Source organism: Aulostomus chinensis, chromosome 7, assembly GCF_037954235.1.
Source record: "Aulostomus chinensis isolate RoL2024-O1b breed Wild chromosome 7, RoL_Achi_v1.0, whole genome shotgun sequence".
Taxonomy (NCBI): domain Eukaryota; kingdom Metazoa; phylum Chordata; class Actinopteri; order Syngnathiformes; family Aulostomidae; genus Aulostomus; species Aulostomus chinensis.
This window is the reverse complement of record NC_141326.1, coordinates 20,557,312-20,583,658: the sequence shown is the minus strand read 5'-3', so window position 1 is coordinate 20,583,658 and position 26,347 is coordinate 20,557,312. Positions and strand designations below refer to the sequence as shown.

The 26,347-nt window shown below is 43.3% G+C and overlaps 1 protein-coding gene across 1 annotated transcript; it reads right to left on the bottom strand.

The window, feature by feature from the left end:
• Positions 1-659: 659 nt before the first annotated feature.
• smad6b (SMAD family member 6b) lies at positions 660-20,237 on the bottom strand. The gene is made up of 4 exons (XM_086209092.1): positions 18,710-20,237; positions 16,132-16,188; positions 15,443-15,520; positions 660-1,538 (listed from the first exon to the last, which is right to left on the bottom strand). Exons 1-4 carry the CDS (start codon positions 19,503-19,505, stop codon positions 997-999), a joined length of 1,473 nt encoding a protein of 490 aa, XP_086065218.1. The 5' UTR covers positions 19,506-20,237; the 3' UTR covers positions 660-996.
• Between the last annotated feature and the right edge of the window lie 6,110 nt (positions 20,238-26,347).

Genomic DNA, 26,347 nt, shown 5'->3' with positions numbered 1-26,347 from the left:
CCTTTGGAAGGAGCATAGAACTGCCGAGCCTGACTAGTTCCATCATTTCCTCTTACACTATCCTCCATGACACCAGCCCTCATCACCGGGGCTCCTTAGGACCACAAGGACATGTGGATCAGTTACAGATACATTTTTCTTTTAACTGCTTTTGAAAAAACACCCCTTTACATGACATTTTAGATGCTAAAAAACCCCAAAACAAAACAAAATCATCATCAGTCAGCAGCTAAGTCCTTTCACTATATTCCTGTAACTGGTGATGATGTCATCTCGTGATTATTCATGTTTAATAGTATAATGTTAGCTTGAAAACATTTACTTTGGCAGTTTCATCTTTCCTTTCATATCATCTGCTCCCAGGTCATTCCTGGGAAAACACCTGGCTTCACATCAAATGGGAGGGCTGGAGAGAGTGAATATTCCCACACTGGGTTGTAACTCTCAGACATCTCGATCTTAAAATCCTTCAGTGGCCCGCAAATAGTCTTGGCTGTGCACAGAGCTGTAACTCCATCGTTAAAAACTGAGCCAAGTTGCTGAAGAATCATGGCAGGTAGGCTGAGGAACCCTGGACCATGATGATAATTTGTGTAGTAAACACAGAGTTAATGATGAAGACCAAACAAAGAGAATTATTATGCGAATACTTTATTATCAATGTGTGAATGGTGTTAGCTTTTTGTCTGGATATTAATAGTATATAAAAAACTATACACCAAATCCAGGCTCATCCTAATTTTGCTGTATAATTTCCAAGTTGGTATTGAAAGATTCTTTATCTTTATATATATTTATATATATAATATATATAAGCCAAAGTGCATTTTCCATTTTTTTCCTCTTGTCCATATACACATTGCACCATACATAAATAGTTACATTGTAAAAATGACTCCGTATTTACAAGTATAATATATATTTCATATAATATATAAAACTTTATATTAAATCTAGGTAGATGATATTTGGGATAGTTCATGGGGTCCATCTGTGTTATCTATGGTTGTTTAAGAGGATCTCCAGCCAGCAGGGGCAGGAGGTGATGAACTGTCTTGAGTAGCAGGGACCCCAGCCCTTAGCAAAGCTGATGCGCACACTGTTGGGGTCATAGGGTCCATCAAGGAGGTCCGTCTCTGTGGTGTGCCGCAAGAGACAAGAACGCTCATAGTCAAACACCTTGATAGAGAAGCCTGGCATCACCTTGCGCACCACCAGGGTTCTACTGTTAGGCACGTCCAGAGTGGGGGAGTTGACGAATATGGGGTGTTCACTGCGGTTATAAGCCCAAACGCCATCTGGCTCTTTGCTGAGGAGGATACCGTAGCCGATTTTACCGCGTGTGCGTTGAACTGTGCTGCTGCGGTGTTCCAGGTTGAGCTGGCCCAGGCAGAAGCCCGTGCCCTGAGGTAGATCATAGAAGATGCTGACGGAGTGCTCGTACACTGTGTACAGGCGACCCACACGAGTGCGGTGCTCCCAGTATGCCACGTTACACCAGTGGCTCTGCTTAGGGGCATCAGGTGACATACTGGCATCTAGAGGAGACACAGAGAGAGACATTCATTACACTAAACATAAACAAAAGCTAACGGGGCTAGTAAAAAGGAAGGCTTACGTTTTAAGGGATTAACTATCTCTTTTTATTATGCAGAGCAGATGGTCACACTATAAATACTGAAGGAGGCACTGTATTGAAATCTAAGCCTTGTATAAATACCACTGCATACACATCCGTCCAACACACACACACACACACACACACACACACACACACACACACACACACACACACACACACACACACACTACTATACATATCCTGAGGGCGGAGGGTGTAGTGAGGTCAATGAAGACCTGTAGTTCCCTCCTCTGCCTCAAGAGGACACTGTCATGATGGAAGGCTGACCAGCCGGCACACACATGTACTTTCATAACTGTGTTTAGAAGGTGAATTCAGGATTACACTCAGTGTTTCCACTAAAATACACAAACAAGTACTTGGAGCTTATTGGGGGAAGACTGAAAATCTACTAACAACTTTCAGAAAACATCCTCCGACATTTCACTCTGGTGGCAATGACCACAAAGAAAAAAACACTTCATTTCTACAGTGGAACAGAGTTGGCATCCTGTCCAGTAACATCTCTGTCCAGTAAATCCGCTTGTTAATTCACTTTTCATGGCTGCTGTCTGTGAACTCTTTTCAGTGACAGCCCTCAGCACTCCAAAGTGAATTACTGCTCCCTAGGTAGATGTCTATCCTTAACATACCGAACAGACACACAGCACCGCTCATAAACTCTGAGGAAGGACAAGAGAGGGGTGGCTGGTGACCGAGACATCTCAGAAAAGTGGAGCTAACATCCGTCTCCTCACCCTACACTCCTGGAGAATAAAGGTGCTTCTTTCGCCTCTTCCCTAACTCTTCCTCACATTCCACAAGAGTGGGGGTGACGGGAGAGGACCAGGCAGGGGGTCCCCCTCCCCCACCACCCGGTTCTCCCCCCTGCTGTGGGCCCAGGGACGGCATTCAGCTCCCTGACAACTTAGCACAAGCCTGTGACCCGCTGACCCCTCAGCCTTCATGCTATCAGCTCCCATTAACTCACACACAGAGTGATGCCATTATTTTGCTTCAGAGAGTCTATTGGCACAGAAGATTTAAAGCCTGGGCCTGTGGCCCCATTCCTTTCAGTCTCTCTGCTCTCAGGGCTTAATGACTGCCCGTCACATTAACAAACGCCTTTAAGGTGGAGCATCGCAGATCCACACAGCAACAAAATGCCTCGCTCACCTCCCATCCAGCTAGACCTTTCTGCTGAGTGACCCACATTAATAAAGTTTATACAAAGATTAGCAAAAACGTTGACCAGACGTGCACAGACAAAACGCCTGCTGGTTCAAGGCTTGCTGTGTTGTAGTGGGGGAGGAGAAGAGTGAGTGAGTGGGGATGTGTGGGGCTGGGGGTGCTGCAGACAAGCTCTCTGTGTGTTTGCGCACACACTGATGGCTGAAATGACCCCCTCTCTTCAGGGGCCCCAACATGCATGTGCCATTAGTGAATTCCACACTCCAACTCCTCCACTCTGAGCTCAGCGTTTACTGCTACGCAGCTCAGCCACATAAAGACCTCAGCCCCAACATGTTTATGGTCTTCTATTGTCTCAAATCAATTGGAGCCCACACATCAAGGTAAACTAAATTTGAAACTGTGCACACAAACACAAAAGACCAAATGGCTACCATCTCCTCCTTGTTAGATGGGAAGAGTAAAGCAAAAACAATTTGGTCCGCAGTATCTAATTTTCACACGTAGCCTGGAACAAAGGTAGCCAGTAAGGCTGCAAGAACCAGGAAGAGAAATGAGCAGGACAAAGGTTAGAAATGTATCTAATGTTAAGCCTGAGCCTGAGGGAAGACAATGAGCACACCATGAGCCAGGCCTTTTCCTGTTGCTCTGTTGTGTTAAGCGTCTACGTGTGCTTGTGCGCACGTGTCTGCTTGGAGTGGGAGGAAAATCAGCCATGTTTGTGTTTTTGTCCTGAACTTCTGCGTTTTGGCTATGGGGGGGGGGGGGGGGGGGGCTGAGGTGAATAATTTGAGAGAAGAACTCATTAGGATCTCTTTCACACAGCGCAGCTATCACCAATCAGCATTGTTTGGATAAAGTCGCCACAGCAACTACAGTCCTTCTTCAGCTGTTTTTCTCTCAGCAACATTTTAACAGTCTCTCTGTTTACATATTTTTATCATATAAGGGAGCATGAAGTCAAATTTAATGAGCAAGTCTAGTTTAATGAAGAAGCTATGACCAGAGACTGATGCAGATAGAGATACAGGCCGGGACCAAACCTTCAAGACAGACGTGAAGTGGTGAAGGGAGGGCATATGTCTCCCTCCCTTCTGACCACAGCAGAGGCACCCAACTCTTTGACTCCATGTTGGGCTTTCAGAGGGCCTGCTCAGGGTGGAGCCATGACAGGATGGGAGCAATTACTGGTGCTCTGCATCCATTTAACCCTGCCACCTTTTAACAGCTCCGTTTACCCATTAGAATAGTAGTGCATGTTATTATTGTTATTTTATTCTCAAAAGCCTCTCCTCTTAGTGTCAGTCTCAAGTGAGGCGGACGCGGCCTCAACATGGCCTGTGAGCTTCCTGTTTCAAAGGCCAGAGGCAATGATCTGAACACGAGGACCTTTGATCTCAGGATGGGATCCAAAAATATCTAACAAAAAAAGTGGATATACCTGTGTAAGCTAATAGGCCTACATGAAATATGTGTGTACAAGGAGCAGCTACCGGTGCTGTTGCAGCATGGTAGCCGAAACTATTTGGCTTCTCGACAGCATCAGTGAACAGATAAAAGGACTGAAAATGTCAACAGGTTATGCACACATTTTAGTGGATTAATCAAGCACGCGCGTGTGTATCTGCACGTACTACACATGGAGCTGAAATCACGCAGCAAACAAATATATTTAATGAAAGCTGCTCCGACGAGGAGCATTTGGTGTGTTGAGTTTGATTTCCACAACAGGGTGCGAGCTCCATGGAAACCATGTGAAAATGTTGATTTCTCAATTTCCCTACGGTCAGTCTGGAGGTATTCAGACTAGCAAAAGCAGGATATTAGGCCTGACAACAAACACAGACGCAGAAAGCAAATAATGATACTAGCTCAAGTGCCTTTAGAAAAAAAGCTCTAAGTGGTGCTGGTTTAAAATAATTATTTTGGATGCATGGAGATGCAGTGCAGGTAACTATGATTGTCACAGGCAAAACTGACTGTAAGTATTTATGTTATGATGCCAGTTGTTAGTTTTTCCTCTATTATGAATGAAAAACACAGCTGTTAAATAGATCTGTGCTCATCACAACATGTCCAAGACTTTTTTACATGTGGTGGATGGCTGTGTGGCACCTGGGGGCAAGTCTCAATAACTAAACACACGAAAATTGAGGTTTTTAACCCACCCAGGAATGATTTAAGGACAAGACAGCATGAAAAGGAGAAGGTGGGTGGGGGGCTTAGCAGAGGGAGCAGCAGAAAAGAGCTGCCCCAGGGTAAACACTGCTCCACAGCCTTGGAGTGAGATGAATGGGAGGCCGAGTGTCAGGGACAGGCAGACAAACAACAGCTTCCCCTCTGTGCTAACATCTCCCCACCAAGCTCCGGGGCCACCTCCATTATACTTCATCTCTCCTAATCCAGAGCGGGGAACAGAGATGAACTCATTCCTCCAAAAACTTTGCAGAGGAGGAAAAAAAAACAACAAAAAACAAAACAAAAACACTTTTGCCAGTCCCTTTGAGCAGGCCAGTGTAGGGGAGGAGAGCAGCAAGGGGGGGGGGGGGGGGTGTCTCTTATCCTGTGCCAAGGATTAGATTCCCCTCCAGCTATTAGTCTCTGGGGGGCAGGGGTGAGGAGGGGGTGTAGGAGGACTGTCCTGTGTATTTGGCACTGAGGTTGTGTGTGTGAAAATTTTAACCCCCCCCCCCCCCAACTGACCTGTGCATTCATGTGCACTCCTCCCATAATTTGTTTGATTTAGACTTTATTTTACAATTTAAACAACAAAGACAACTCAAGGATCCCCCCCAACACACACACACACACACACACACACACACACACACACACACACACACACACACACACACACACACACACACACACACACTCTCTCTTCTCTTCCTCCTCAGAGGATGGTATGGCTTTAATTCTGAGGACAATGGTTCCTACTGGCAGACTGTAACCCCTGAGCAGGCCACATTTAGGCTGGCGTCTGGGTTATCTCTGCCATCAAAGTCAGCTTTATCAGTCAGACACACTAACTGGAGCTGCTCTTATATGTCTATGGATTTTTTTCTCCCGGAGCTCTGGCCTTTCCACGTGCAGAGCGAAAGAGATAGAGAGAAAAAGATAGAAAGGGAGAGAGACAGAGACGCAGAGAGAGAGCGAGAGAGAGAGAGAGAGAGAGAGAGAGAGAGAGAGAGAGATACGCACCATACAATCTATGCACTACAATCACTGTGAGAGCAAAAACGGAGAAACTGAATCCAGTCACCAAGCCTGGCCAGCAACAACGGGAATGCTTTACATTGTCATCTACTTCCTCTCCACTTTCCCTCTGTTTCTGTTTTGGGATGACCCCATGAGGGAGGAAAAGTGCTGTACCCTTGATAGCAGATAACTAACACGATCCATAAATTAAATCAATAAATAAAAGAAAAGCACAGGAAGCTTAGGGGCTAATACGGAGGAGCCGTCTGGGCGCGCGAGACCACTAGTTTGAGGCGAGAGAGGCAAGAATGCCCTGCCTTTTTCCAGGGGAAGAGAATGTGCTGCTCATTTCCTTCAAGTTTCCTCCAAAGCTTTGCAATATGTCAAAGTCATAGTGCTCAAGTGATGCAAGAGAGGCTTACAAAAGTCCTTCAGGCCATTTAAAAGCTCTGTCAGAACTGTAGGGGATGTTTGTGAATGTCATATCTACAGGCAGCGTTAAAGGCCAGCAGTGTCTGGGAGTGCATGCAGCGGAGTACTGAAAGCAAAACACTCAGTGAACATCCTGCTGGGTGGCTGTGCCCTTTCACCTTCTCATACAACCTATCTGTTTGCGTGTGTGAGTGTGTGTGTGTGAGTGTGTGCGCGTGCAAGTGTTTGTTTGTGAGTGTGTGAGGGAGATTTGAGCCAAGTAGGCTGGAGCCTTGGAGCAGAGGAGACCCTGCACATTCCTGAACTCCCCCTCCTCCTCCTGGTGCCTCCTTACTTCCTACTCTGGTTAAGACTGTGGGAGGTGTGTGTGTGTGTGTGTGTGTGTGTGTGTGTGTGTGTGGGGGGGCACAGCAATAAGATTACTTCTTTCTTGTCCTTTAAGAGTCTTGTTCGCTTTAAAATCTCTCATCAAACCACACATCACACTTTTCTACACTACACAAAGGATCATAGTTGGACGGAGGAAACCATTATATACTCGAGCAATGTTGAAGGCCTGGTTTCAAATTAACAATAACAAGGAACTCTATTATTAAGAGTTATATTAGTCCGACTAATTTAAGTCGAAAGGCGGGTATTTGGTTTCCATCGCGCTGGAAGTTGGAGCAGCTATGATGGACAGAGTCGCTGTTCAAACAATGGTTTCCTATTGATCGGCCCAGTGGATCAGAGTCTGTGAGGAGAATGTGTTCTGTCAGGATAATGTGGCACCAGAGTTTCTGTTTCAATCACAACACTTGCTGGGCTGTAACTCACACTGCTCCACCGTGGGCATCCAGACACCAGCTCCCCAAACACAGACAACTGTTTCCCCCCATCGCCAACAAGTCCGGCCGTTCACAACAAGCAAGACATTCATTAAAAATGCAGGAGTGAACATTTCCAATAATTCACATAGTCCTTCCCTGTCAACATCTGCAAAAAATCTTGAAGCTAAAGGGAATGGCAGGATTTCATTAAGTAAATTATGTGCTGGCAGTCACAGAGAGGGGAAGAGGGGGAAGTTACAGCCAGACCTCTAATCTAAACCGTACCCTGAAATGCGACAGCCTGACTGCACGTACTGAGCCACACAGCCAAGACTTCAGAAATGCACACAAATAAAGATAAGTAAAACACACATTACAAAAGTCAATATCATTTTCCATGGGGAGTGCAGTCAATGAGAATTTCCACATAAGCGTGTTAACATCTTGCAAGTGTCGTTTTTCATGTCGAGTTGTACTTTCTGTATAATCTCAGCACACACACATAGTTGCACATGTTTACAACGTGAAGTACATGTGTGTTGCCGTGCCTGGTGAGACAAGTGACTTCGCCATGGTGAACAATGTGAGATGGGGTGTCTTTAAGCTCCACCATCGTGCACAAAAACATTTTCTGGGCAGATCTAAAATGCATCATCTTTTGAGAACAAGATCAAAGGCTCTAAATTATGTCTATCATGCTTGGCCCCATGTTAGGACACGGGAGTGGAATGAAGATATATCACCAGGAGATCTAGTTCAAGATAAGGAGAGAGAGAGAGAGAGAGAGAGAAGTCTCTGCTCCTCATTTTCATCAGTACAGTGCAAATTAAGCAGACTTGGGTTCTCTGGGAGGTTACCTTTCACCCGTCCACAATGAGCTTCTATCATTTCCCTCTAGCAGTAAGAGGCTTGTGTAGAGATGTCGAATGACATGGGCCTCTGCAGTTAATCCACACACAGCATTCTGGAGGCTCAAAGAATGCGCTGGCTATTCTGAGTTTTAAAAATACTGACAGCTATAGATTCAGGCACAACTGTCAATGCTCCTCTGGGGAGGAAGGGAAAAAATCTTGAATCTATTTTAGCAATCAGACCACAGGCCTAAATCATAGCTGGCCAAGGCCAGTGTCTGGATTTATAATTGTGGGTAAAATGGTCAGAAAATAAAACTGCATCTACAACTGGCACCTCCTCCACTACTCTTTGCCAGGCTAGCACATTTACAGTGGCCAGCTCAAATGGGAGTATTGTTCACCCTCTCAGCCTTGAGAGGAGGCACACTAAAACACTAAACCAACAGTTGGACATTCCATACATTTTTAATGGCATTGCACGCTCCTTATTTGTTGCTGTAACCTTGTGCCCCGAGCTGAATGAATGGCGCTATTGGTGAAGGCTGGTGCTGCGCTGCGGTGTGACGGGAGTGAAGATGGCAACAGCATCCCTCCCTGAGCACACGACAAGATTAGGTCACTCACTTTGTTTGCTAAGGTAAAAAACGGGGCAACAATTATAGCCTGAGCACACCACCCTGTTATTTCTTATGACTGAAGTCTTTATCTGTGCGGATGGACTTAAAATGAAACACAGTCCACCTTATTCTCACTAAGCACAGTACACTCTGTAAACTGACATGACAAGCACAGCACTGTGAGCTTAGAGTCAAAGACAAGTATGAGGTTTTAGATTAATCTTTATCTGTGAGCCCTTCAGAAGTTAGTCAAACACCCAGCAGTGCTGGCACCACACTGGCTTGCCAAATGACAGATAAATACTAAGCTCAGCATGCTAGTTTCTGTTGACATGTAAGGGTTTCAGGCCTTTCCAAGGACTGCTTTAGATTAGCATGGCTTTCACTCTGCATGTAGAGGTCACATTACCTCACCACTGCTAGGACATGTGCTGCCAGTGCGGACTGAGCAAATTCAGGGTAGAATATGTCAACACAATGCCAACCGCACTCCCTCCTCTACATGTTTGTGAAATCTGAGGTGATAAAAAGCTGCTAGACAGACTATAGAGATCGCTGTATTACACGCTTACATCAAGGTTTGCCATATATGATGACAAACTTGACATCTACAAGTCTTTAAGTAAAATAAACCAACTCAACAAAGAAAATTATCCTAATCTAAAGCTGTAAGATCCCGCTGCAGTTTAACTAAAGGTAAACTACCTGGATTGTGACCAAATCACAACAAAATGCATACAAACAGGTACACAACAGGTAACAATATATATGAATGAACCCAGTCGGCTGTGCCGATTGTGTAGAACTCTACTGAAGATTTTCAATGTCACAGCCCCTGAGTGAAAATGTTTTAAGTAGATTTCTGACACATCATTGTCTAACAATGCTGAGAAAGGGAACATGAAAAATGTCCCTATCGCTCTAATCAATGGCTCTTTTTCTATGTGTATGTGTGTTACGTAAGGGGAAACGGAAGCCAGACTCCCAGGACAGGAACAGATACTTGAGACGAGGACTGTGGATACGGGTCTTACACCGCTACAGAAAGAATGGAGCACAAGACCCTTCAGGATGTATAGCTACAACACACCACACGGCTTAAAACGAACTCTGCAAACTGGACATGAAAAACGGGTGAGGAGAGCCCCCTTATGTCCCCTGAGACACTGGACTTCTCTTCAACATTCCTCAGTCTCCCCTAGCTTTCAAAGGGGATATTCACCAACCTGCACTGCTACAAAACCCAGGCAGCTTTTTAAAACAGGATGTTTGTCTGAGGCCTCCTTCCCCTCAAATAAACAATCCGCAAAACCTGATTTCGGGAGGCAGGGTGGAAGCACTCGAGTCACATTATTTCCACATCCCGTATCCTGGAGCACTGGGGCTCCTGAGGGACTGTGGGCGGCGAGGCACTGGGAAGGCTCAGGGCTGCGGTGGAAACCTGAGGACATGTGCCAGGCTACAGGGGGAGATGAGCACAGGCTTCATCACTTGGGATGGGGGGGAGAGAGAGAGAGAGAGAGAGAAAGAGAGAGAGAGAGATCATGCCTCGGGGTGGGAGGCCCACGCAGTCGTCACTCCACCAAACTCAGTTGGAGCACCCCTGTGACATTAAGTCCGCAGTCGGAAAGATATTGCGCATGTTGTCCATATTACACATTTAAACACATGATGAGTAGTTTCACACTAAATATAATGATTCCTGCGTCACACATGACAACTTTTAATTAATCGTTTGTCTCTGACTTTGGGTGTGTTGTGAATGATGTCAGCCACATTATGTCACTAAGCTCAGGAGAGGAAAAAAAAAAAAACATGAAAGAACTATCCATAAAACACCAAGGCCAATATAATTAATTTAAAAGATGATCTAATACAGACAAACATAAATGGGCTTCATTTATATAGCGCCTTCTCTACTTAACCAGTACTCAAAGCTGCCATGCAAGGTGCCAGCCGGCTCATCAGGAGTAATTAGTGGTTGCAATTAGGTGTCTAGCTCAAGGACACGTTGACGTGGTCACTCAGGAGCCGGGACTGGAACCAGTAACCTTCATTGACTAGATGGCCACTCTACCAACCACTTCCAAACAACTTTAGATGAAAGCAGAAGTGCAATCGTTTAAGATGCACTTTTCAGTTTGGTCCTAGCTTAGGTAGATTAACAAGAATGAACGCAGTCCAATCAGCTTTATTCAGGTGGATGGATTCATTAGACTGTTTTCATTATTCTACTGTCTCTGCTTTTGCATGCTGGCCTCTTCTTGACACAGACAGTTGTGATTAGTGTTGAGTCTGCAATCTAATTAGCTTTGCTCTTATGTTTGAAAGAACGCAAGCATGCATCTGGAGTCATATATGACGGTACTAAGAGGAGGAAATAGTATTTGCTTTATTCCAGGTGCCAGCAAACTGTAGTGTGACTCATATGAGGTCCTACCTATCTATCTAATAACTGCCTGGAAGAATCAGTCCATGAATTGACTCGACACAGCGGGGACAGAAAGCTGGCTTTGCTCCACAGACAGGTAAGCTGACTCGTGACAATCCTCTACCTGCTGATACCTTCTTCCCCCCAGTCAGTGCTGCAGCATTCTGTACACATTACAACCGCCCTCAGTCCAAACTTTTTCAGGAAGAGGAAGAGGAGAAATGAAAAGGACAGTGACTCAGGTCACTCTGCATGTCCTCTGGTCACTCGACCCAGCAAATCTGAGGGAGCCCCTCTATTCACACCAACATGAGCGTGTACACAGTGTTATGCTGACAAATTCCACTGGGTTGATTGGGGACACAACCTCTGATGACTAAAGAATGTAGGCGGACTGGAGCCATGATATTACAGCGCGCACAGAGGGAACGGAAGCATTTCTAATATGATGAACACCATAAAATGTGATACTTGAATCCCGCATCTGCAATGGTGCTTCAGGACTAAAGTAAAAACACCTTGGCAGGTCTCCTCATATTCAGAGTAAGAATGGGCCAGAGCAGCACAGAGGTCACCTCTCAGAGGGTTTCTGTGCCTTTCAGTCCCCAGGTTACCAATAGAAACCAGGTTATGCAGGTAATCTGAGAACAATGACATGCCCTGTAGTAACCTGGCTTAAGCAGGTTAGTCATATTTCTCTGCGGTTCTGTTCAGAATTGCTATGAATGTGCATCCTGAGTGATCCGATGACGAGAGGACAGCTCTAAACGCTTCATAATAAAATGTATCTCCACATGCAGCTCGAGTGAGCACTTAAGATCTAATCTCACTTCACTCTCTATATGCAAATTAACATCTACATTATTTCTGTTCACAAAGATACAATGTGTTGTTTTACACCAGCGTATTTACTTTTATCGCTTGATTTTTTTTACAAGCAACACATGCCAAAAACCTGCTAAATTTAACACAGTATTCATATCGTATTTATAACCAACATGCATTAAGATCATCAGCATTTTATTTATATTTCAGAAAATACATTCTATCATATAGACAGATAATTTGTTTAAGCTGAAATGTCTATTGGTCCTTTAAAAATGAGCAGAAATTTGTAATATAAACAACAACAACAATAAGAAGAATGATAACAATAATAATAATAATACACATTAATGAGTTCATCAGTTGACAAGACGTTAGACCTACAAATGTGTTCTGAAGAACTGGATCTCAGTGGGTTCAAACCAGGACTGAGACAGTACTGTCCACTTGGATGGGATCACTCAGGAAGTGTGTTACTACCATGTCTGGTAGTAACATCTATCTGTTCCGCTGTTTCTTTCCATATCCAAAGATTTTGTGATGCACACACACCCACACACACATACACACACAGAGCCAAGAAGCCAACTTTCTCCAGGGGAAATCTAGCTGGTGAAATCAGGTTCTCTGAATGTGACTGACATAATAAAGTCTAATGTGTAGGGAGAAAACAGCCCTCAGACAGTCATACAGGAAGCAATGAGGCCTGCTTCAAAGGGTTTCACTGTGATGTCCACACGACGAGGCCCAGGCAGTGAGGAAACAGGTGCGCGGGCAGACTGGGAGGGCAGCACAGGCAAAGGCACATTCCCTCACACACAGTAATAAGGTATACTATGTATGTATGTATGTATGTATGTATGTATGTGTGTGTGTGTGTGTGTGTGTGTGTGTGTGTGTGTGTGTGTGTGTGTGTGTGTGTGTGTGTGTGTGTGCGCAAGCTTGAACGCCGGGTCTGCTCATGACGTAAACAGACACCCCGGAGTGCCCGGTGGGGTTGTCTTTCTCCTACATTGTGACACAGCCACGTTTTAATAAATGCATCTGCTCCTACATGTAGCCCTAAGATCAACAAAATTGTGTGTATTGATTCAAATAAATTTCTTGTATTTAAAGGCTGAAAAATAATCTGAATACATTCTGAATATTGGCAAAAGTGATACAGCAAGAAAAAGTATCAAAACAACCAGTTCCCTCCTGTTGCCCTGCTGTTGTGTGATATCGAAGATGGCTCATTGACAATTTCTGTAGCCCTGGGCTGCGAACTGGATTTAATGTTTTTGACAACACCCCACCCATGTTTACATGTTCCTGTATTCGTTGGACAGTGCTAGATAGGACAATTTTTGAAACCAAGCAACAGGGGAAGAGGATGGAATTCAATTTTCAGGTTAGCAACATGCTAAATACAGGATAACTTAATGTGAATAACAAGGCATCAAGGCTGAACTATGCATGCTTCTTAAGGCAACCGTCTGTCCTATGATGGAATCTGTTCTGACAAATTAGGGCAAAGGAACTGTCTGTTGAGACTCTCAGTCATTCAGGTCATGGTATATTTTAAGCGCCATACAAACGTAACTGGATTTGCTAGACGTCTTTGAAGGCGTTATATATCTCAGGCTCCTTTAGGTCTGGATGACTGACGATGGAAAAACATCACCGATTGAAGATTTTGAACACGGACACTTGTTTGTATGGACAACAAACCAATATAGTGGCCAAACTGTGAAACATGAATAGGTCTCAAGTGGCTTTGAAAATAAGCTCACAGCACAGAAAAAAACTACCACCTTTGGGTGCACTGGTCATTTTCTCTCCCGGGTGAGGCCTGTGTGAGCGGTGACACAGTTGGAAGAAACTAAAGCCTAGCATGTATAGAAACTCCCTCCTCACTACAGTCTCAGAGGAATTGTGGTGCATGCTCTGACAAGCCCCTCATTTGTTGACTCAGGGAGTGTCGCCGGGCCATGCTGAGGTGGTGACAGCATGTGCACTGGGGAGGAGGGGGCCCTTGACTGACTGAATACTTTACCGCCAGGTAGCCATGTCAACTGCTCAGTGTCCAGGCTTATGAGCCATGGCAGACCCTTCAACAGGAAATGCTGTTCCCTACAAGCCTCAAAATGAGGGCTCTGATTCCCTGTCCACATGATACTATGCATGTGGCCCTTGCATGAAGGGGGAGGCAAGCTCGCTCTGTACCACCAGAAAGGAGTGTTTCATTTCAAATCAGAGGACAGGACTGTTTCCACTCACTTCCTTTGGTGTGGCCTCATTCACAGGAGCAACTCCATTTCCCTGAACCCACCCCTCTGCAGCCCACTTACAGCCAAGCTAGACGTGTGTCTGCGCACATGCATGTGCACCGAGTATGCGCGCTTGCGTGTGTTTCTGAATGAGCTTGGATCTTATTACAATTTGATCCCACTCAAATATTTCTGAAAGAAAAACAGAGGTGGGGAGGCCTGCTCTGTGGACAAGACACACGCCCCGCTGCACCTCTGCATGGCTCACAATGAAACCTTTATCTATACAGCGCATACTGGGCTTTAATGAGAAGGAATAAAGAACAACATCAAAATGAAGTTACCCTCGTAAATGCTTGTATTCATACAGAGCTATGCAGAGCACACCACTGACCTGTTGTTCACAATAGATTCTGGAAGGACTCTATTTAGTTTTTTCCCAGCAAGACTTGAGCTTAGTATTTCAAACAGGACAATGCAACACTCAACAAAGTCAGGAAACCTCTATGATTAATTACACTGATAATAAAGTCATTTATAGACACCATTATTCTGATTTGAAGTTCTATAGACGGAGATGTAATACCTAAATGTGTAAACGAGACTTACGAACACACAACCTCTTATTTACATATTAACATCTGTCCTGAGCCTCTGTAATTTGTAGGTACAGGGCAATTAATCATTCAGCCAAACCCCTCATTTGTGAAAAAGGATCTTTCCCAAGTGGATAACGGTATCCAACAGAATACTGAATCTGATACTTCTGCAAACAGCGTCTTAAGTGGAAGCTGAATATAGTCGCTAGAGAGTCAAGTTAGGCGTCTACTGCCAAGACTACTACCGTAAAATGAGCATTAAAAATTGAAAAAAAAAAATTAGCATCCCGAAAGGTTGTTGTTAAAGACTTTTTTTGTGTTGATGTGTTGAATGTCTGCTGTCTCACCTTAACCACACTTTTGCTGTAACTGACCATCCAAAATTATCCGGTATTTCTACTGCGCCAAAAAAACAAACAAAACCCCTTTAATATGTACACCCCATCATTAGAAAAAAAAAAAAAACCTCCTCTATTGGTTTTTTTTCCATTATTTCCTGATTGGATCCTCTGGGATGATAAACTTCAGGAAATTGTGTATAGCTAAAATCACAGTAAATGTTTTGGAAATAAGCTTCTAACTTTAAGGCTGATGACAGTTGGAGAAACACACCCACCTGAGAATTCCCCTGGTGTGATGTTTGGTGAGCTGGCTGCCTCCGTTTCAGTGTACGACAATGTGGAGTCTGACAGATCTACAGGGAATAAAACAGCACTGAGTTCCTCATCTCCTCAAAGTGAGAACTCACACAATATCACGCACAATGGCCTCCTCATACAATATTACAATTTCTCTCTTACAAAAAAAAAAAAAATCTTATTTTCTATTCACATGAAAATCATTAATGTCAATGACCTGATTCCAATCAGCAAGGACTTCATCCCACAGTAGAAAGCATCCCCCTACCAGGATTTACCTGATGACATTTCCTCCAAATGTTACCAGCTGGATCCCCGCATGCAGCCAGCCCCCAGAGTCCCGGCAGCCCCCAAAACATACTGGCCATATTGGCTGTGGCTGGCATGCTGGATTAGGTCTCTTCTCAAAGCTACCCTGCAAACTGCCAGTCACTGGGCCCAATTAGGCTGTTAAAATGCCCTGCATTGTTTTATTCTTGGTTCTGACAGCCCCATTAAGCCAAAGCAAAGCCTAACCGGGCCCTACAGTCGCATCACAGCTGGTATTGTAAATACTCAAGAAAAGATGATAAATGAGCTTGCAGCACATATAATTTTAATGACAGTAATTTAGAGGAATATCAGTTACTGAGTATAACATTGAAGGAATGCCTCAGGTGTCACTTACCCAGTGGCTTGTGTTCTTCATTGGGGGAAAGCCTTGAATAAGGAGGTGGGGGTGACTCTGTAACACAAAACACTCATGTCAATATCTATATAAAAATATGTACAAATGAACTTCAGTTAACTGAAAAGGAGATCTATGTAGCACCTTTTCCTGACTGTTTGGCAATTTGACGTGAGAATAAAGGAGTCTGTAAAGATGTTAAAGAGCTTAACAGTGTAATATCTGTAGTCGTGACAAAACTACAAATATTATAGAGGTTTTTCACTGTACCTACTGGGGAAAGACTGGTGTTTTCTATTACAGTCATACAAGCAAAGATCATGACTCTGTATTACATGCTAAAAGACACATGCCCATTCACTCTTAGAAAGACAGAAAAATTGAGCGCAGGCTCCATCTGAACCCTTTTGTCTGCATCAGAATGACTGAATTTTTTTTCAAATGCTGCTAACAGAAACTTTGGACTGTAGTTACTGTCATTTTAAGACATTATCACAACCAGAGACTAACTTTCACTTCAAGCAAGTTGTTTTTATGAATCAGAGTAATTCTCTTCCTCTGAAAGTTGTTTTCTATTAAAAAGAGGAGCAATGAGGAGAGTGGCTTGCACAAGAGGGAAAGGAGAGAGGAAAGAAAACTTTGCGAGCACACTGTGACCTCGCCTACAGGGAAGAGGGGAAGGAGAAAAGCATAATAGCAGCGGGTCCTTTAAGAGTGGCGGCAGTAATTGCCAGGATCTGAACTCAGTCACTCAGATACACAGCTAGTCAGTCTGGCGCCAGTCGTATGCAAACTGTATATTATCACCACTCCTCCACCTAAATAGCATGAGGGGACCTCCTTAGGACAAAAGGGCTTTTAAGGCGCAACTTGAAACTGATCTCATTTGAAAAGTACAATGCCTGGCAAAGTAAAAGGGAAAAGTTTTGTCCACTTAAATGAAAGCCCTACGCCATACTGTTTTAATCTTAAAAGCACAGACGACACACATCAAACACAAGTAGAAGGAACTGCACTCAACTGCAGACATTATTAAGTAAACAAATGCTTTTCTGTTAAAGTCACTACTCATGTTTTGAATTCTACTCCTACATCTGTATGTATCTTTCTTCCCATTTACAAACAATGTCAAACTGGGTGATTAAGGTCTTGATTCAAAGCCCACCCCTTGAATAGCATGAAATAAATACCATTTCTGTCGGGCCACGCATGAGCGCATGTGAGCTATGTCTACTACGAGCCTTAGTTCCAGAGTGGGCTATGCGCCCCTCTCCCTCCTTCTTACAATTCATCTCCCTATTTTAGCGCAGGGAAAGTCACACTGCTAAGCATCACATACACTTTGTTGGGGAGAACAACTTTATCTATCTCACGCAACCTGTTTGAGTGGACTTCATGTGGTCAGCTCTGATCAGACAACTTTGAGACAGGGGGGTCAAAGCTGCATCAGTTTCCTTCATTTGTGCGTAATGAATTCAGAACTTGTTGGACTTATGACTTTGAAGAGCTTGTCACAGCCAGCTGGCTCTAGTAAACGTGGATGTTATGGAAAATCCACCTCCTGTGCCAGTGAGAAGACAGAAATACTGACGCTTGCATCTTTGCACATGATACCACGCGTTGTCATTGGGTCAACAGGGTCGAGTGGCCCAGCATTGAGGGGTTGCCAAATCACAGGCCTGCTCCCTGCCAAAATTTAATCTGTTTAATATAGGTCAGGGAGGTTGTGTCATAAATCATTGATTGGGAAGGTAAAACTCAAGACCTCCACTGAAGCACCAAAAACACTGACCTGCAGTGCAGGTTACGGGTTAACATTATCAATGGTTCGGTTCCTGAAAGAACCAGAGGAAGACTTCAATTCTAACGATCAAACTAGAGGTATTAAAGACACCGTGAGCCACGGCAGATGTCATCAGGGACTGAGTTGAAGACTTTTCCTTAGCAGACCTGCAGCAGAAAAACACAACCTTCAGACCCTGATGCTGCAGGCCAGAATGAGCCATGTCTTGCTGTAGCACTGACAACTCTAAAGCAAATCAAATATCCAACATGCCAAGTTTGACTGATACAATATTTTTCGTGAGTGTTGTGGTGCGCGCAGGAAACAGATTTAGGGAAACGGCGAGTAATGAGATTATTTTTTCACTTTTATGTGATGTCAGATGTTCTCTACTGAAAGCGGGATTATGCTTCACCTCGCCAGATTGATGACTTCAATAATCAGTAAACTGTCGGTTACAATGAGCAGCATTTCTCTTTATCTTTCTAAATGAAATTAGGAAAATAATACAATAAACATAACAGAGGGTGATAGAGGACTTTTCAATTCAGTGTTGACCTGTCATTACTATTAATGTAACACTTCCAGTTTCCAGTTATCCTGTTGAATCCAAACTTACATAGATCTATATCAAGGGTTTACTTGCGTATATGTTTGAGGAGCATCTGGGCTTGGACAGCAGCCATCATACACTCAGCTGCTTTATGGATATCTCTACATGAGCATGTTGGTGAGATGCAGCATCTACCTGAAGGTGCTTCTAAACAGGTGGAGTGTCCTGACGGATGCTCTTACCTGGCCCACAGAGCCGGCTGTAGTGATAGGGATTGCAGCATACTGTTGGACTGTCCAGGCCCCCAAAACTCTTACACTCACAGAGCGGTTTGAGCTGGGCCGAGTGTTGAAGGTCGGACCAGCGGTACAGTTTACACACAAGCAACTGAGGAGATGCCACATGGCCGCCCAACCGCAGCTCTGTCCGGGAGACCATAACACAGTCGCTGGGCATCCCTCCTCTGGACTCCACTGCCTCAAGTAATGTATCCAGCGCCTTTTCCTTTAGCTTTTTTAAAAGAGAGTATGTGGCAGATTTGAGTTCTTGCTCTAGAAGCGTGCGTGGCATCGCCTCCTGCGCCTCCGGAGAGCCGCCTTCCCGTGGTCCCAGGTTCCTCAACACGAAGTGACACGACGTGACCCTGGTATCCTGAGCCGTCTCTGGACCCCTGAGCTCGGAGTGGTCCCGCTCTTTAAATAAGCAGCACGTCACTGTCCTGCATTCGTTGTCCTGGGTGGAGCGGGGACTCCCCTGCTCCTGGACGCTCACCGCACCCCCATCTTGGTCCGACGTGACCCCCAAGCTGCAGCTCTCCTCGGGGCTCCGGGTGCACTCACCCCCTATATCCCCTACAAAAGACCCGCTAGGGGTCATCGGTCTGAGCTCCGTTTTGGGAATTTTCTCCGGGTTGTTGCCGAACAGATCGTCCCTACAGCCCTCACTAGTTTTGCAATTTCCATCTTCCCCTTCTTTATCTGGGATCAAACGGCTTCTCCAGAGTCGCCGCACAAGACCTGAGCGTTTCGTCCTGAACATACGACAACTTGAAAATCTATATGGGTGTTTTATTCTTGTACGGATATCCGACTGTTACAGGCACTCATAGAGTCGTTGCAACACATTAATGTCTGTGAAACGCCGTGCAACGCTTTGCACAGCCAACCGACGAGCATTGGTGGCAAAACCGCAACATTAGAGGGAAGGTTGTTGTGTTGCATCTACACCAACTAAACCCCGCAATAAATGCACTGCAGCATTCCGATCAAAATGCATGAATTAACGGACTTACTGTAAATAACCAGGCGGCTGTGGCTTATTATCCCGGCTCGCTGCGGAATGGACTGTTTATATGTTTGCTGCTAGCGAATAAAGAAAGTAGAGTACATAATAACATAACATAATAGACTTGAGAACATAATCCAAAAGCAGCAGCCTTCAAAACAAACTCGCAGCCTCAAAACACTTTCGGACTTTTAACAACCTTCACATCGACTTTCTATATACCGACACAGAGATGACTTCGAGGCGATTTAATTCAAAGAAGATGCACTAGAAATCAGGATCCTTGTCTTCTTTTTAAGAGGTCAGTGCACTTGTTTGTTTGTTTTTTCTTTTACAATCCCAACAAAATATCCATGCGAGCTGAAACTACGTGAGGAGGATCAATCCCGGTGCCGAATCGCATTCCTGCTTCTCTTCTCAGACCTTAAACCAAACTGCAACCCTGCTCCCTTTCTTTCTCCGTTTCTCTCTCTCTCTCTCTCTCTCTCTCCGCACACTCGCACACACACGCGCGCGCGCGCGCACACACACACACACACGGGGCCCCCGAGGAGAGCAGTGGAGCCATTGGCTGACTACCATCATGTGCTAGTCTAGACACTTTGGCGGCTGTGAGCTGCACTGATTGTTGCGCAAACAAGGTTTCAAGTTTCTTAACTCTTAAAGGCGAAAACACCCACCCTCTCGTTTCAAGTTGAAGTTACTAACTCCAATTTATTTACATCCACGCTGCGGGTTGTAATTGTTTTGAGCTAGAAAAAAAAAGGAGCCGTTTAACTTTTATGCTTAGTTTTTTGTAAAAGCTCTCTTTTTTTCATTTTCAAGAAAAAATCCCTTTGCTTGGACGTCATAAATTATGAACATCATTTAAAAACTGTCTAAAAGTTAAAACACTTTGGTTTTCTAGGTTGTTTTTTTCCCCGAAGACTTCGGAAAGTAGAGAGAAACGAAGAACAAAACAGTCACCTAAGAATATGACATGCTAGTAGTACTTCAAAGTAGTACAATTATTTAAAAAAAACAACAACCTGTACCCCACTTGCAATTAATGAACAATTACTAGTTTTACTAGTTCTAAATATACTCAATTATCAACAAATAAATTAGGTATTTATGAATAGTGAATATTTTAAACATTTGAAATTGCAGCACGTGACACTTTAAATTAATGTCTTGTGAAAAATGTACAAATTTTAGTTTTAAAGAAAAAAGCAAGTTGGAAAAAAGAAAGAAGTACATCGCATTTAATGCAAGCAAAATACATTTAAGTTTTCAATATATATTTTGCTGTTTACTGTAGCTGGAAGATGTCGTCTGTGTGTATGAAAGAAATACATAAAATACAAAAATAAATAAAAAATACACACGATATGTGTGAAAACGGACAGAAAATTAAGGTGTGATTCAAGGTAGGAATGTATGACATCACCTTCAGCGAACCAGTATCATCAAATAACTGGAGAAATGTCATTATTTGATCGCCCTATTCAGATATAGCAGAACTTCCTCCGTTGTAGTTTTTGCTGAATTAAAATTGTTAGCACACAGCTAACCTCGATATATTAGTGGCCATGAATTGTGATTCCTTTAATAAACTTTGCTGTGCCCCACATAAAAAACACAATTTAACAAAAAAAAAACACAACCCAGTTCACTTCCTTCAGGTGGTTTTTGCCCATTTTGAAAAAGAGTTAATGTCCAAAAAGGGAGTTGAGGTACTTTTTTTTTTGGTGCATGAACTCTGATGTAGAGAATCTTAACTCACATGATTGGCCGGTTACAGCTGCTGACTGCTTCTCTGCAGATATTCCAAAATACAACAAACATGTTCCAAAACATTGCTGGTTGTAGCAGCAGCAGATACGTGTGGACTGAAAAGAAGATGAATTCGTCTGTCATCATTCTCCTTTCCATTTTTCACTGCTGCATGGCTAGTTAGTTTGCAGCCTCTTCTTTGCCCTCTCGCAGCCATGTGAGACACTATACTGACCTATACTGCCATCTCAGAGCAAAAATACTCGATGCGTAGCTGAGATGATTTAATCTAAACCAGTAAATAGGAACACACCCAGATATCTGCATGTCCTTTTTTGATGAGATTTCCAAAGTATGCTTGACAACTAACATGGTAATGTGACAACGTACTGCTTAAATGGGTTTGTAAAGAAACGACAAGTTCTATACATCAGCCCAGCATCACTTAGTATCTTACATAAGGTATTGCACTGACTTCACCTGCGTGGGCGGTGCACGTTAGATGTCCTGATGTGTAGTAAATCATTTTTGATAGCTTCTTTTTTCTATTAAATCAAACTGGAACGTTTGCTGAAATGGATTGGATGTGGTAAAGCCCTACCTTGAAAGGGGAAGCGATTAGAACAAACAAATGAAAAGCTGATAAAGAATTAGAGCACAACTCCAGATGACATGAGAATTACTCTTTGTAATGCTGAAATAAAAAAAATGTGGCGGTCTGACAAAGTCAAGAGTGAAACATCTCGATGGTGATGATGTTTGTGAGAGGCCGTGTAAGGCCAGAGTTGAAATTCAGCTGCTAGCAGCAGCACTTCTGCCTTGCATATATTTTAACTAACACAATATAGCTGTGTTGGTGGGCGGGACACCAACCAGGGTCACATCGTGCCTTTCGCAACTGTCAATGCAGACATTATGTCTGATTGAGACAGCACATGACAATCCACAGCCTTCCCTGGAGAAGAGTCAGCAGCAGCACTGCAGTGCACAGGAAGCTGGGTGTGTTAAATTGCCAGTAAGCAGGATTTAAATGTTTAACTAGTGATTACCAAGAATGATTAAATGCAAACTGTTATAAAAGAATATAACAAATATGCAAAGTTCAGCTGTCTCGAGTTTGTTCCCTTCCACTGTGGTGGCGACATATTGCTACAAAAGGGAAGTCAAGCAGGTGTGTTGTTTGGCTGCGCTATCAAGCTCAGACGCAGGGACTTACAGATGCATGATGTTCCAAAATGACTCCTTTAAAAAAAAAAAAACCCAAAGATTTCTAGTTATATTTTTTGCATGAAAAATATCTACATACATATAAATTAAAAAACAACCGAATAAAAAAAAAAGTCCCATCATTTTAACACTGTTGAAAATAAGGCAGAAGATGGAGGTTTAGGGAATTATTTTTGTAGTTGTCTACACTGTAATTGATCTTATGCACTAGCGAGCATCAGCATGTTGCATGCTGTCCACAGATGAAGACAAAATTTAAAAAAGATGCAGGAAGACACAAGCAGTGGAAACGGAGGTCAAATTTCACTTAGACAGAGCTTATTCAAACAAAAGGATTCCATCCCAGTTTGTTTGAGTTTTTCTTTTCAAAAATTTTTTTCCAACACCCTTTTCTAACGGGATACCTCAAAATACACATCAGAATGCCTGTAATTCCTTGTCAGGGTCAACAACAAGTAACAAAGCATTCTTGTTTCTGTCATTCATTTTACTAGCTACTAACTTGTAAACGCAGAATGCTAACTGTAATACTTTTTAGTACAAAAAAGTATCATTATGAACCCAAAAGTCTATCAGTGCTCTTTGATGACTTAAGTAGCATCTGAAATTGCTTCTGAAGTCAACACTGCAGATTGGCTGCAAGCCTCGAAGCCTCTCCCACTGGTGAAAAGAGCCACACCCACGACAGAATTTGTAAGTCATCATGAATGAAATACAATTTGGTAGGGTGCCAAAAATTGTTCCATTGTTCCTCCAAAACATGACTCTTCAGAAGTATCTCTAACATAACCCAGCCAATCATGTGGAAATTTGAACTGGAACTTAAATCTAAATAAACTACAACTGAAATGCAAACCTAAAATGTAGTTGCATGTGTTTTATTTGCACGTGCTGCTATTAAACTGGAAGCTAATTCACGATGTTTAAAGAAAATGTGTGTTTACTATGTGTATTAATATTTCAGGATTGAACAGTTGGATGGTATATGTGTGTGCACGTGCTCACTGCCTTCACTGGGACATGTCTGAAGCTCTCAGGGTTGCACCAGTGCTGTGCCAGTGTCTGAACTGGAATCAGGTTTCCCTGGCAGGCTTAGGGCTTTAGGCCAGAGGGAGGTTACTGAGGGTGGACATGGAGGCCATCATGCCTGCACTGTGTTAAGAGGCACCTGTTGCACATGCATTCCCCTTTGTAACTCAATCACATGTCAGGCAAGGAAAAGAAAACTGTTATTACAGAGACCCACTTCATTTAAATCAGTGTTGTGCAATTTTCAATTAAGTCATAGGAAAACCCAGCTGGCCCATAAGTCACTGAGGCTGTCTGCTCTGCTATAACACTGCTTGAGGTGGTGCAGGATAACTGATATGGGTCTTGACTTGGTCTCTGTTGAAGTGAATCAACCTGAGGTGGTGGTTTCAGAAAAAAAAGATTCACTAAATCATCGTATCACAAATGTCAGAAAACTGTTATAATGCGAAGGAAACCAAAAAGAGTGAGGTCAGTGCAGCACTGGCAGTCTAACAGGCCCACACTGTAGTTGTCCTGTTTTTTTTTTTTCCTTAAATGCAAGTTTTTATTTACTGTCACGCAAGAGGCTCCAGCAGTAACAAACACTGAGGTAAAGAAACCTACTTTGTGCTCAGTTTCACCTCCAAGAGGCTGCACCCATTCAGCTCCCTGGACAGCCATGGCCTCCCTCTGAGCTAACGCCGCAGCAGAGAGGCTGCTCTGCTCTGATGGAGACGTCATGCTGACAACACGTTTTGTGTGAATAGGGGGTTATAATTTTGTTGGTCATTTTAATGGTGCAACACTTGTAAATGAAATTGGTTGGTATAAATGTAATGAAGTGTGCACATTGGAGTGTGGCTACAATACTTGAGCACAACAGGACCTAGCAAATCCTGAAAAATCAGACCAGGTTTGGACCAAAATTTTGACTTTATGCACAGGTCATCATGAGCTCAACTATCCTCGTGCTTTTAAGTTCTGTGATTAAAAAATAAAGCATAAACAAATGTATCTGTGCTGGGCTTTGTCAGTTACTTCCCAACACATAAGCTATGCGTTACGGTTCAGGCAGTACACCAGCGCTTAAAAAAAAAAAAAAAGGCAGCTGGACTTGAATTTCCTAAAGGTGTGTCAACTCTCATCGCCTCATTAGGCCTTGCAAAGGAAGAAGGACCTTGAGGGTGTCACCGAGTGAAAATCATGCAGAGAAACCATGACACTGGATTTAGGCGTCAGAGACAGTCACATAAAATGTAAGGAAAACTTGTTTGTGGGCTATTAAAATGAGAATTCAGCAAGCTGTGTAGATGCAGGAAATACATTTCATGAAGTCTTGAAAATCATCAATAGTAAGATAAGTGGTGTGTGTGTGTGTGTGTGTGTGTGTGTTACACCATGCCGTCTCCAAACTGTGCTGTCTTTGCTTTAATGTGAGCGATAGTAGCTGCAGCTGCTCTGGAGATGATATCCTTACATCTGCGTTGTTGATTGTATGACAAGAAAGCACAAACAGCTTCAGCTCACATTAACTGCATCGGGCTCCGACATCAAAGTCGAGTTCTCTTCTCTGTCCCTCAGAAAAAGGCATCACAATCCATACGCTAACGTACATGAAAGGGCCTTTTTTTTTAAATAAAGTTTACTGTCCATGACCACAGATTGAAGTGTTTTTAATTATGTTGTTCACATTTCAAAAAAAAATCAATGTGAAATTTTTTTGGGACCTGCTCAACTGATATCATTTCTGTCAGCTAATTGCTGCTCCATCAGCAAACAACAGGCATAACTGCTCTGCAGCAGTTTAGGTTTGAAGCATCTTTATGATGCCGTACCCGGAATTATGAGTCATGATGACGTGCACTTCGCTGTTTTGCTAAGCACCTACCGCACTCTCTCTACTGTGTCCTCTCTTCTTCTAATGTTGCCTCTCATGGAAGTTTTCAAACATACATCACAACCGCTGACGATAAAGAGTAAAGTACAAGCTTTTATGAATATTGTCTCACCTTAATTGGAGATTCAAAAGCGGCAATATAGAGAGCATTCTGTGTTTCGCTAACGTATTTTGAACTAATAAAGCAGACTCTTCCTACTTTTTATGGCTAGCAGAGGGACCTGATGGTTTGTGTATGATTTCCGTCATGTATTTGAATTTCATTGTTGCAGTTAACACAGAACTGCCGAGCCTGCCATTGCTTAAAATAGGGTTGAGGCAATCTCTCTGAAATGTTGCTGTGGCAGCTCAGTGCAAATGTACAATCTTTTGTACCACATGATGACCATGTGCTCCAGTGTTGCAGTGCAATGAAAAACCACTATGGCTTATACATAGCACCATTTGTGGTTCTACGAAGATCTTTATGGTTTTAAATTGGACGATTACTAGCTGTATGGATTCACAATTGGTTACTCTTATGGCAAAAAGCTAAATTTTCAAGACGCCATTTACATACTGATGATTCTATAAAGCTCCATCTTTGAAGATACATCATTTTTCAATGTGCCACCAAAACCATCTGATTCTTATTTAAATGCAGAAATCAAAGTTTAGTCATCTGAACAGTTCATTCTCCAGTGTGTGCTGCATTTGTGAAAAGTGT